Raw genomic sequence first — 14,064 nt, 5'->3', positions numbered from 1 at the left:
TTTACATAACTGTGTTTTATTTTAACATTGTGTGAATTTTAATTTCATAGTACTTGAAAGCTTATAGAATTATTATCGGTTGAAGTAAGTCTCCTGTACAGTTCTAAAAAAACAGATGTTCTAGGAAGGTTTATGTAGCTAACCTGTGGGCTCAAGTGTCCCTTGAGTGGGGATTCAAATTTGAGCAGTTCTGGAGCCAATGTCCACTTCCACACTCTAGATTACAAATTCCCAGAACAGAATTACTAGGTTAATCAGTAGGATCATATTTATAGTTTCTCTGTATCTTTGATGACAATGATCATTTAAAAATCTTCACAATTTTTGAAGGTTAAAAAAAGCCCACATGGAAGCAGCACACCAGCCTGTGTGATCACGAGGTGTCGAAGGGATCAGGTATCAGGCATCATCAGTACAAAAAAATCATATCATTGTGAATAAGGGGAGTGAGGAGTGGAGACCCAAACCCATGAGTAGGCCACTGGACATCCCCTTTAAGAGGGGTCTCGGGGAGGAGACAAGCCAGTCAGGGTGCGATGTAGCAACAATGAAACATACAACTTTCCTCTAGTTCCTAAATTCTTCCTCCCGACCAACTATCATGATCCCAATTCTACCTTACAAATCTGGCTAGACCAGAGGATGTACACTGGTACAGATAGGAACTGGAAATACAGGGAATCCAGGGCGATGATCCCTTCAGGACCAAAGGTGTGAGTGGCGATACCGGGAAGGTGGAGGGAGGGTGGGTTGGAAAGGGAGAACTGATTACAAGGATCTACATATAACCTCCTCCCTTGGGGAACAACAACAGAAAAGTGAGTGAAAGGAGACGTCGGACAGGGCAAGATATGACAAAAAAATAATTTATAAATTATCAAGGGTTCATGAGGGAGAGGAAAAATGAGGAGCTGATGCCAGGGGCTTAGGTGGAGAGCAAATGCTTTGGGAATGATGAGGGTAATGAATGTACAAATGTGCTTTACACAATTGATGTATGTATGGATTGTAATAAGAGTTGTATGAGCCCTTAATAAAACGATTAAAAACAAAACAAAAAATGTTTAAAAAAAGAGGAGATCTCATTTTAATTCACCTTTTTAAAAATACCACTACTGAGGCCGAACATGTTATTTTTATTTACTATGTATAACTAGTCTTCTTTTACTAATGGTTCATTTCTGTGATTTACCTCTAAAAAGTGACGGTAAAAGTATGCCACAATGGGATAACTAGATCTCTCTGGTTCCTTCTTTTGAGATAGATGCTCAAGACATTATCATTTTTTTGAGGAAGGCAGAATTTGATTACAGCACAGAATGATTTGAATCCTAAACTTGCCAGTTACCTAAGAACAGAAACAAAGCAGCTGCCATCAGAAGTTCTGTTTCTTCTCGAGCGCAAACCAAACCCGGACTTTCTGAGACCATGCACACTGACTTACGGAGCCTTGGCTGCGGCTCTGTCAGACCCAGACGTCTCTCTTGTCCCATACTCTAAACCCTCTTCCCAAATTTATAGTCTACTTGTTTTTCAACCAACATTATATGTAAACAAAGCCTTTTTAGGGCTTACCTTGTCCATATCTATTAATGTTACAGGGATGTTTCTTCCAACTACCACCATCACAGTGCGGCCACAGTTATCAACACCTATAAAGAGGAAATGCAATCAGCACCGAGTCTTTATTTCAAGGAAAGCATTTGTCCCGAGTTCTTAACGTACAAACATATTCAACACAAACGAGAAGACTGAAAAATGAAGAGGCTTCAATTTGTCAAGTGTTTTTTTGTTTTTAACCTTAGAGGTTTTGGATCACTGCCCTTACTTTTAAGATAAGCCCTCTAAAAGGTTTAAAATCAGGGTGAGGGTGCAGGTGAAAGTTTTTAAATAAAGTTTCTTGTTTAAATTCACTACATTTTGTAATGACATTAATGGTCAAAAATAACAACAAACCTAAATAGCACTGGAATCTGAATATGAACAAGCACAGCAGCCTGAACGAGAGAGATATGGGGGAAAGAAGTAGAAAGCTTGGAATATTCAAGTGCTGCATTACATAGTTATGTAAGGTTTGAATTTTGGATGGTAAGCAAGCAAAGAACAATATCCCCTTACCCACCAAAAGACTGAAAAAAAAGGATACTAGATGAAAATTACATGTTTGGTTGGATTGAATTATGTCTCCCAACATGTGTTAGAAAGGCTAACGTCTGTGATGCCCGTTATGATGAGACTCATAGTGACCCTACAGGACAGAGTGGATCTGCAACTTGGGGTTTCTGAGACTGCAAAGTTTTACAGGAGCAAACAGCCTCTTCTTTCTCTTTGTTGGGGTGGCTAGTGGGTTTCTACTACTGACCTTGTGGTTAACAGTTCAATGCCTAACCCACAACACTACCATGGTACCTAAAATTTGGTTTTATAATCCTACTTAGGAATGGACTGTCTTTTGTTAATGAGACAGGATTAGTGTAGTGTGTATTTGGAGTTAATCTCTTTTGAGATATAAAAGAGACTAAACAAGCAAACCAGAAAAGCAGAGATGGAGGAAGAGAAATACCAATCCACTTGAAGGTCAACCAGGAATTGAAACTCAGAGACCAGTCACCTACTTGGATTCTGTTATAACAGCACCAGGTAATCTAGACAGAATTTGGTTCTGAGATGCTCTCACAAATACCTAGAATGCTGCAAAGTGGTTTGGGAATTGGGTAATAGGTAGAGACTAGAATTTTTATGTGTCTTAACAGTGAAAGTGGATCATAACAAACTATGGACAGCCCTAAGTAGAATGGGAATTCCAAAACAATTCATTGTGCTCCCATGGCAACTGTACACGGATCAAAAGGCAGCTGTGTGAACAGAACAAGGGAAGACGGCATGGTTTAAAATCAGGAAAGATGTGCATCAGGGTTGCATCCTCTCACCACACTTATTCAATCTGCACGCTGAGCACATCATCAGAGAAGCTGGACTACATGAGGAAGAATGCAACATCGGGACTGGAAGGAGACGAACAACCTGTCATACTCAGACGACACAGCCTTGCTTGCTCAAAGTCAGGAGGACTTGAAGCACTTGTTGAAGATGAAGGATAGCAGCCTTCAGTACGGATTACAACTCAACGTAAAAAAACAAAAATCCCCACAATTGGACTAATAGGTAACATCCTGACAATCAGAGAAACGACTGAAGTTGCCAAGGACACCCCTTGCTTGGACGCACAGTGCTCATGGGAACAGCAGTCAGGAGATCAAAGGACACACTGCACTGAGTAAATCTGCTGCACGAGACCTTTTTAAAGTGTTGAAAAACAAGAATCTTACTTTTAGGACTAAGGTGCTTCGGACACAAGCATTTTCAATCTCCTCATATACATGTGAAAGGTGGGCACTGAATAAGGATAACTGAAGAAGAATGCATTTAAATTATGGTGCTGGTAAAGAATATCGAAAATACCACGGGCTGCCAAGCGAACAAACAAACCTGACTTGGAATAAGTACAACCAGGATGCTCCTCAGAGGCAAGGTTGGTGAGACTTCGTCTCATGTCAGAACGACATCATGCTTGGTAAAGTTGAGGGGCAGTGAAAAAGAAGGTCCTCCGTAAGACGGACTGACACAGAGGCTCCAACGTGGCACCTGTGAAGATGGTGCAGGACCACGGGGTGCCTTATTCTGTTGTAAACAGGTTCTCTATGCATCCAGACTGACTTAACAGACCTAACGACAAGAGTGAAAGCCTCGCCTGCCCCAAGGAGATGGCTGGTAGCCTTATAGACATCACAAGCAATTCTTGGGAGGGCTCAGAAGGAAGAAAGGAGGGCGAAAAAGTCTCTACCAACTTAGAGAACAGAGAAAGGGTAGCAATAGAACGTTGGCTAGAAATGTGGATGACGAATGGGTCCCTCGTGAAATAAAAAAGATGACTACATGATTGGAGCAACGGAGGAAGGGTGATACTTTTTATGCAGTGAAGAACTTGTCTAGGGGAAGGTAGAACTTGTAACCAAGTTGTACCTGGATATCTGACAACTATAATTTCTAAGTAAGACCTTGAAGCGGCAATGGGTTTCTCCTTGATGCTTAGCATAAAATGTGAGCAGAAGATGGCCTTAAAATATGAATGGTGAAAACGCAAACAGAATTTAAAGGTTTGAAAACTGTGCTGTACAAACTAAGGACATACCTCCTACAATGCTTACCAAGTACACGGCTACCCACACTTGTTAAACATTAAGCCAGTGACGGATCACTAACCAACTATCACAGCAGAAAACCCATTAGCTTAGACTGAATGGGGCAAAGAAAGGCTGTCTCCCTCTTGATATCTGACAGACAAGAAGCAATTCAAAGGACTGGCATCTGATGTCCTCAAAGCAAAGAAAAGGACCCTCTCTGGAGCAGCCTGGAAACCAGCACAGCTGATAGAAGGGAGCGGAGTCTCTCTGGCTTCAGAGCCAGATCCTTCCCGAGCTCGATTTTGAAGTGAGGCGCAGCCGCTAAGGTGTGCTGGGGGATATGCCATTACCCGGAACCGAGGGGGGCAGGGGCTGCGATTCCCATTGGGCAGAAGAATGGGGCTTATCAGAACCACGGGGTGTGATCACACCTCAGATGGACTGAAAAAACGGGGCTGCTTAAAGCCAAGAGAGCACACTTGGCTCACCCAGAAGGCTTGGAAGAGTTGAAGCCCAGGCCTCAGGAATCTCTACCAGAACCCAGAGGGTGTGGTTAATACCCAGAATCTGCAGAGAAGGGTCATTTTGCCTAGAAGGTCTTATAAAAAAGAGGATTATTTTCAAGAATGGAGAGCTAATGGAATTGGTTCTGCTGGGTTTGAGGCTTGCTTGGTGCCAATTATCTGTTATTCCCTTCCAATTTCTCCCACTTGTAAGGAAATGACTACCTTGTGCCTATCCCATCGTTGTATTTTGGAAACAGGTAACTTGTAATCTAGATTTTACAGACTAAGATAATTTTGTCCCAGGGCTATAAAGTCCCATCCCCATTTGATTTAGATGCTTTAGAAGATGCTATTTGGAGTTGATAAAGACTTTTGGGGTACACTGTGATGAGAGATAAATATGTTCGGCATGTGGCAAGGACAAAAACTTGGGGGGGGGGCAAAAGTATGTGATGTATGGAGTGAATTATGTCCCCTCCAAACGTGTGCTGTTAAATCCTGATCTTTATGCCTGTGGATATAAACCTATGTGGGAGGGGACTGTCATTGCACTGTTAAGGAGACCAGATTAGCACAGGGTATGTCTTGAGCTAATCTCTTTTGTGATACGAAAGAGATTAAACAAGCAAGCAAGAGAAGCAGAGATGGAGAAGAGGAATATCAAGCCTCATGAAAATCACCCAAGGAAGCAGCTCAGGGACAAGGCCTTTGCTCCAGAGCTGGCAGAGAGAGACCCTTCGCTTAGAGCTTATACCCTGAACTCACACTTATAGCTTCTTAAACGGTGAGAAAATAAATTTGTTAATGTTATCCACTTGTGAAATTTCTGCTATAGCAACACTAGATAACTTAGTGTTGTTTTTACATTTTAATGATGGGGAAAGCATACCTGCATTAGTACAAAAGCATGTTATTCATAGATAGCCTGGAAGAAATCCGAGAAAGATGTCGGAAGTAGCATGCTGGGCAGGGTCCTTAATTAGTAATGTCATAAGTCAAAGCATCCTTAGGCTCACCTGTTTGGTATAAAGCTTTTAGAGAAGCAATATCAGACAGATCCTCAGATCTTGCTTGGCATAACCAACGATTATAACTAGGGAAATAAAGGACATAGTTATTATAACAAACCTCTGTTAATTAAATTGACAAACAGGACCTGTTTAGAATGCCTTTCCCTGCACCTGAAAGTGATGTTTCTTACTCATGAGTAAGAGGTTATTACATTACAACCAGCTATGTCGGTGAGGAAATAAACCGGGTTGGTGACTTATTGGGAAAAAAGGTTACCTGTGGTGTATTATTTAAAATACCAAAAAACCGCCACAAAAAAATGAAGGCTACAATGATAAATGGTTAAAATACCCAGTATTCTCATGAGGGAGGGGGGTACAGGAAGGGAGGGGAAAAAAAACGAGGACCTGATGCCGGGGGCTTAAGTGAAGAGCAAATGTTTTGAGAATGACGAGGGCAATGAATGTACAAATGTGCTTTACACAATTGATGTATGTATGGATTGTGATGAGTCGTATGAGCCCCTAATAAAACGATTAAGAAAAAATACCCAGTATTCACAGTAGCATCTATTTTGAACACTATTATTTTCTTTTGCTAAAAAATGCAGAGACTATGGAAATGGCAAGTCCCTAAAAAAGATGGTCCATGCACTCATTCATCAACATGTACTGCGTGCTCGTTCCATGACAGGTACTGAGAACACTACAGTAATAGACTCACACAGTTACTCCCTCAAGGAACTAGACCTGAGAAAAATTAGGCATTGTACATGGTGATAGGGGCCAAAGAGGAGCCAGGTAATTTTATTTGGGAATGCGAGGCATAGTTAATGACTGGTTAATCATACTGGTTGTACTGAACAGCCCATATGAGATCATATGATTGCATTTGGCTTTGGCTAAGAGGATGCTAAAATCTAGGAAAAATGTTAGCGCTCTCAAAGAGGGGAAATGGCTTATAAAAGATAATCCAGCTTAATAGTAAGGGCTGACTTTGAGGAGATACTCAGATCTCCAGATTTCTTGAAAGGTCAATATTTTTTCTACTGTATCATAGTGCTCTCTGAACATTCAAATTGCCATACATTACACTGTGAAAAAAGCTTCCATACATTTAAATATATTTTTTTCAACTTTGGAAGTAGCGAATCAAATACATTAGGTCTTGGACAAATCTCTGCACAAGGCCTCTTTAAAGTGGTCAAGAGCAAGGTGTCAGTTTGAGGACTGCAGTGCCACACTATTTTCAATAGGTTCACCTGTAGGTGAAAGTCGAACAGATAAGGAAGACAGTAAAAGAGTCAATGCATTTTCAATTATGGAGCTGGCAACGAGTAGTCAAAGTACCCTGGACGGCCAGAAGACCAGCCAAATCTGTCTCGGAAGAAGCACAGCTATAACACTCCTTAGAAGTGAGGCTGGTAAGATTCCATTTTAGTACTTTGGATACTAACGGAAGTGACTTCAAAAACTCACAGCCACTGAGTACTTTGGATGCTAACGGAAGTGACTTCAAAAACTCACAGCCACTGAGTCAACACAGATTCAGAGAACCCCAGCGGGTTTCTGAGACTAAAATTGTTTACGGGAGTAGAAAGCCCAGTCTTTCTCCAGCTGAGCGGCTGGTGGTTTTGAACTGCCGAACATGTGAGTCATAGCCCAATGCATAACCATCACAACTCCAGGACTCCTTCTCAGGGGTGATGTCCCTGGAAAGGGACATCATGCTTGGTAGAGGGGCAGTGAAAAAGAGGAAGACCCACTGTGGCAGTTACATAATCCCCTATCAACTTGAGCGAAGGAGTAGAGTCTAGCCTATCAATCAGGTCATAGCCAATAAGGCCTCTGTGTGGGCATGGCCTTCTCCTGAGGATTCTGGGAACTCCGGTCTTCCTTCTTGGGAGACATTCCTGTTGACAACCAGATGAAGCTATGCTGATGGAGCCAGAGCCCTGGAGCTGGAGGAGCCATGTGGAGATCCACACCAGCACTGAGATGCTTCTACCACCACTGGATCCACAAGACTTTACACCCACTGGCCTGTGATCTTCCTGCATTCAGCGCCATTGCATGTTTTGCGTGAGTTTGAAGAGGAATTTATGGACTGCTAGCAGGTATATGGGCTACTATCAGACTGAAGACATACAGACTTGATCTGGACTGGGCTGGGATGTTTTCTCAATAAACAATTGCTCTTTTATATAAAGCTCTTTTTGTACATATATGAATGTTCTATGAACTTGTTTCTCTAGTGAACCTGGACTAAAACACCCACCAATGAGAAAGACACAGTGGCTGCAAAAGTGGACTAATTCTGAGGATGGTGCAGGACCAGCGAGCACTGAGCTCCTTTGTACATAGGGTCGCTATGAGCTGTAACTGACTCAACAGCATCTAAGCACAACATCACTCTGGATTCGTTTATAGCTCGAAGAGTACACCTTCATCTTCATGGTCACCGACACTGGGAAGGAGGTAAATGGGAGAAAAAAACCTTTCAATTCAGATGTGGTTTATCATCCAAGGGAACTGAGTGGCAGAGGTGGCAAGCCCAGCCCCCCCACCTTTTTGTTTTTACTGATTCAGGTTTCAGGCTGTGCTCTTCTCCTAGCCTGCAACTATGTGTCAAACCGATGTCTACAATGGACTGTTATTCAGGACACCTGCCTCAACATGCAGCACACCTGACACCTGAAGCCAGTGTTGCTCAATCCTGGTTTCAGACCACAGAGTCCATGCCCACTCACAGCTACCCTACAGGCCAGGGGCAAACTGCCTGTGAGTTTCTGAGGTCGGGACTCTTGACTGTAGCAGACAGCCCTATCTTTCAGCCACCGATCAGCTGGTGGTTTTGAACCCTGCAGTTAGCAGTTCAATGCATAACCACTATGGCACCACAGCTCCTGTTCAGATGACAGGAACTACCTTATTTATTTCTTACATCTACCTAAAATGTCACCTTATACAGAAGAGGGGTGCAGTGTTTCCTGAACTGAATGCACACTGTCAAATGTGTAACAAATCTGAGTCTTAACAAGAAGCCCTCCACCCACACAAAGGACAATCCTCCACAAACTACACTCATTTGCCGTCCTAGCACCTAGCCTTTTGGTAGGGCTCCTTTCCAACAAGTACAGAATCATGTTAATATTCACTTGAGCTTGTCATTATTAAGTGAAATACACATCCAGCCTAGATGTGAGAAAGATATGAAGGCAAGCATGAGTGTGAACGCATGAGAGAGACAGACAGCCACCGAGTGACTGGTTTGAGAAGTTAATGACAATGCAGTTTTTGGCATGTAAATACAACAAATTTGTTGCTTTGCCCAAATTGCTCCATAGTTGTTTGTGTAACTGAAGATGGTGTGAGAGAGAGACGTGCTGCACTAGCCACGTTGAAGACTCTTCCTCAGTTAGCAATGACTTGGCAAACACTCTCTGGGACCAACGGACTCATTGTAAAGTGCAACGGTTGGCCTAGATCAGTGACTGAAGGCCTAAAACAGTCATCTAAAGCACTGTAGAAAGAAGCCTTCCAAGCTCTTCGCAAAGAAGCTCTAGTTCAACTGGCTTGGTGTGAGCTTAACCAGCGAGCTGGTGACCCTAACGCTTACGAACTACTTTCAGGGAGCTGTATCAGATGGCCTCCCCCACACTCTTTCCAACCAGTGGTTTTCGTGGTGGGATCCACAGGTCCCAGAAAAGTTCTGAGCCCACTCAGGGAGTCTATGACGTCAAAGTGATTTCCACACTATGCCTTTTTATAATGTTGACATTTGCAGTGATAGTCAAAAAGCACTGTATTTACTTTCTATGATAAAACTTGAACTTAAACCATACGCGCACACAGATTTTGGAAATCTGTATCCATTATCAGTTTTAGTGAAAAGGATGGCACAGTTTTACCTCTTTGCGAGTCTTGCAAATCTTTTAATGTTCAGCTTAATAGCTTGACAATTCCTTATACATAAAAGACTCCTCTGAGGAATGAGGTGGTAACAGTAACAAATATTTTGATACTGTGTTAGTATTTGGAATATCGGAACACTTCAGTGAACTTTATTTCAAAATAATCAATGCATTATGTTATAGCATCATTAAGGGTTAAAAGAGCTATTCAAAGTACTAAACAGATCAGTGGACTTTAATATGAGAGTACAAAAATTCACAGATGTGGCTTTATATTCCACATTGCAACCAAAATTTAAGAAACTACCATTTAATGAGTTCTGGTTTAGTATCAAAGAAGAATATCCTCTCAATTATTTGAAAGAGCAATTAAAATATTCTTCCTCTTTCCAACTGTTTAGCTGAGACCAGATTTTCTTTAGATATTTCAACCAAAACAACTTATTGCAACAGATTGAATGCAGAGATGCAAACTCAGCTGTCTTCTATTAAGCTGAACATTAAAAGATTTGCAAGACTCGCAAAGAGGTAAAACTGTGCCATTCTTTTCACTAATACTTTTTAAAAAATGATTATTTTCACCAGTGGGTTTATCCCTGTCAATATTCAATATATTAAATAATAAATCCGAAGATGGCAACTATTGACAGATATAACTCATGTAACCTAAAACTCATTGAGGTCTTCAATAATTTCTCAGAGCGCAAAGTTGTTGGAAAGCCAGAAAGTTTGAGAACCAGTGTCTAGTTCAAAAGGGGCGTCCAAGTCTAGCAGCACTTGAACAAGATATAGGAAAGCATTAAATACATATACATGTGCAGGTCCCACCCTACTCATTTGAGAGGCTGCCTGGGCAATGTATTCAATTTTTTTTTTCTTTCCTTTTTTAAACCAAATGAGTCTGACACACAGCCAAGGCTAGAAACCACTGAAACTATCTGATTGTGACAGTGAGCTTTTGGAAAAGCTGTTCATTGGTGCCCTCTAATGGCTAATTTATTTTACTTTAAAGAGAAGATTATGAACTTTGGGCCCAGTATTTTAATTTTATAAGGGACTCTTTTAATTTTATAAGGGACTCTTCAACTCCTACACGACAGATGAAACTGACAAGCAGATGACATTGCGCTATAGGGTTATCTATGCTTCAAAACACTTTGGGCAAGTGCCAGGGGCGATCTTTTTTCAGATTTAGGAGACAAAGTTTCGGAGCTAAAAATTGGAAGATTGGAAAACATTGAAGAGTGAGTGTATTTTAGTCAAAAGAATAGCATGGATCAAAACTAGGTGGCAAAGGCAGTCATGAATTCCTCAGGCCTACAGAAAAAAAGCAGTCACCCATTTTAACAGTTTCCAAATATCAGACGTTGAGTATGCTCATTATATCATCATAGTCCATGCTCATCACAGCCGAGATTTCTAGCTCAACTAACCCTATAAAATATAAGGCATTTGTAGTTTATTATTACTATTATTGCCTTTAAAAAGAATCTGACTTTACAAGGACTGTTTGATACTTGCATAAGCTTCCCTAGAGACAGAGATAAATCTCCTTATCTAAGAAAACATTGGGAAGAAATGGAATGGGCCAAATGAGGGAAGACACTGGGGTGACTGAGGGAGAAATCAAGCTCTTGCAAATTCCACACAATGTAAATTATACTTTAATGATAAACATAGTGAAGTAGACATTTTGTTTCTCTGTCTTTCCCTTGTCCTTCCTGGGCCCAGTTTGTGTGTGAGATGAACATCTTACATGCAGGCCCCACAGTACGACAGAGAAGGACTTCTGTGCTCAGACAGCCATCCGAATACTGGCTGCGACATATAGTTTAACTGTCACCACCACAGAAATGACTTTACATTTCTGTATCTGCTAACCTGGACAATATTCTCACAGAACTGTCATGAGGCAAAAATGAGAACACATATACATAGGCAGCTGCCTTTAGCAGATGTAAGGTTCCTTGTCCCTTGCTGCTTCTCAAACCTTTTTGTAGGCATCAGTCCAAAAAAGTTCGCCTTACTTTCTTTGATGCTGCTTCTGTAGGGCTGCCTCTGATAACTGTCCCTGGAGGATCAATCTTCTTTGCTTATCAATATCTCCTTCCATTCGAGCAAATGCATGAGAGCCAATGAAAGAGAGGTCAACTCCCAAGCCTTCCTCTTCTTCCTGGTCATCTGCAACAATACAAAGGCTATTATCTACAGAGTTCTTGAGAAATAGGAAATGCGTTTAGACTGTGAATGCTGCAGCGGGGTGACTGTGAAGTGACTCAAAGCACTGACCCACGAAATTTATTGGCAGGGAGTGGATTCTGACTCCTAGTGGCTCTATAGGACAGGGCAGAACTGCCCCTGTGAATTTCTGAGGCTGTGAATCTCCATGGGAGCAGACAGCCTCCTCTTTCTCTTGTGAAACAGCTGGTGGTTTCAAAGTACTAATCATGTGGTTGTTGGTAAGCCAAAGTGTAGCCCAGCAGGGCTCCTTGCATTTGCAGAATGTGATATAAAATTTAGGAGTACAAGAATAAATCAAGGTGAACTAGGTGTAACCTTAGGAGTGGACTATGACCGTAACAAAAAGGCAGAGGAGTTATCTATACTTGGGTTTAGAGATGGATTGTGGCACAGCTTCTAATAAAAGCACACGTAATAAACGTCTGAGAGCTTTGACCCAGCAGTGCTTGACTGAGTCACATACACACACTCCGGCCCTTTTGGCTGTAAGATGGATGGACCAGGATAGCAGGTTATAATCCATTGTCCTTAAGAAACATTCTGACTATAATTCAGTTTCCTGGGTACTGCTACACCGGTCATGCTAACTTAACAATTCCAGCTCATATGAGTTATAGTTTGTACTATAAACTAGTGAGTTAATATTCTGACCTAACTATACGGTTATTTTGAGTTTAGCTATCAGAAACCAGTCCTGTGGGATGATGCTCTTTCCTTTCCTAGGTAAAACATACCCCACCGCCACCATCCCTGGCCATGACACATACTGTAAGAGATTAGTTAGCATACTGTTGAAACGATGAGCATTAAAGTCTATAGCTAAGGAGTCCTGGTGCCCCACTGAGTAATTGCTGGCCGCAAACCACACAGCTGATGTGAGAGACCCCAGTTGGTGCTCTGTTTGAGAGAGGAGCTGGTGACCTGCTCCTGTAGAAATTCAGAGCCAAAGAAGTCTTCTGGGGCAGTTCTGCTCCGCCACACAGAATTGCTATGCGTCAGAATTCACGTGATGGCACAAGACCAGGGCCAATGCCTATGAGGAAACAACATTTCCCTGAGACAGGAACACAAATCAAGCACTCTCTGAGAACGGCAGATAGAAGGGGACCGTGTGGCTAACGCGCTATCTACTCCCCTCTACTGTCCAGCATTGCCATTTCACATTGGCTTTGCTATTCACTACTCATATTCGATGGACTCCATGGAGAAGAAATTATATGCTGTAGTGGTGGGCACAAGCCAGGTTTCCCAATGGCTAAGCTTATCCAAGAGTCTACACCACTAGCAGAGCCCGAGTATTCATGATGCCCCTCCCAGCCAAAGCCATGGCTCACAGACCTTTCCTGATCCGGCACCATTTGTAATTCCTGATGCTTGACCTTTAGAATAAGTCTGTTGTAGAAGTCTGTGAATCACTGACGAAAAAGTCATTACAGTTTGTAATGTTCACTTATAAAAGTAGTACTCACAGTCGGACTCTCACAGTAATTCCCTATGTTACTAAATTTCGCCATCAAGTCCTAGCATGGAAGCTTGTCAGGCATGCCTCATTAAATGGGTTCATAACCTTAAATGGGTCCTCATGAGAGCTCAGTAAAGCTGTTATATAGAACAGATTCAAGAGGGTTGCTATCCTAACATGCTCGACCTAATACGTGAGTTAAAGAAACAAAACAGTTATGATTCTCTTGCCTTCATATTTATTATTGTTGCTAGTTGCCATCCAGCTGATTCCGACTCATGGCAACCCCATGTATGCAGAGTAGAACCAGGGGGCTTTTCTTGGCTGTGATTTTAATGGAAAGGGAAGCAGTTGGCCAGGCCTCTAACTCTACAGCACTACCAGGTGGGTTCCTATTGCCAACCCTCAGGTTAGCACTAAAGAGCAAGCTATTTGTGCCATCTGCTGTTGGTAGAGGCTGTCAAATAGGTTCCAACTCACAGCAACCCTATGCACAACAGAACAAAGCCCTAAAAGCTGCTGTACCATCCGCACAGTTGTTAGGCGTGAGCCCATTGTTGTAGCCACCATGTCAATCCACTTCGTCTAGGGCCTTGCTCGTTTTCATTGCCTATCTACTTACAAAGCACGATGTCCTTCTCCAGGGACTGGTCCCTTCTGAGACAGATTTGTTTATTCTTTTGGCCGTCCGTGGTATTTAAAATATTCTTCACCAATACCATCTATTTTATGTCAGGTATGGCTGGA

The 14,064-nt window shown here is 42.1% G+C and overlaps 1 protein-coding gene across 3 annotated transcripts in view; it reads right to left on the bottom strand.

The window, feature by feature from the left end:
• The window catches only part of GDAP2 (ganglioside induced differentiation associated protein 2), a 60,247-nt gene that overhangs the window by 21,216 nt on the left and 24,967 nt on the right, over positions 1-14,064 (bottom strand). For all 3 annotated transcript variants that reach the window (XM_045283703.1, XM_004714884.2, XM_045283702.1), the window contains exons 8-10: positions 11,642-11,795; positions 5,707-5,783; positions 1,576-1,652 (exon numbers count right to left, since the gene is read on the bottom strand). In XM_045283703.1, coding sequence (XP_045139638.1) covers positions 1,576-1,652; positions 5,707-5,783; positions 11,642-11,795 — 308 coding nt within the window. The remainder of the gene's footprint in view (positions 1-1,575; positions 1,653-5,706; positions 5,784-11,641; positions 11,796-14,064) is intronic.

This window comes from Echinops telfairi, unplaced genomic scaffold (assembly GCF_000313985.2).
Source record: "Echinops telfairi isolate 266 unplaced genomic scaffold, ASM31398v2 ScPeMD7_7466;HRSCAF=8504, whole genome shotgun sequence".
Taxonomy (NCBI): domain Eukaryota; kingdom Metazoa; phylum Chordata; class Mammalia; order Afrosoricida; family Tenrecidae; genus Echinops; species Echinops telfairi.
Note: the sequence above shows the minus strand (reverse complement) of the source record. Positions and strands in the feature narration are given on the sequence as shown.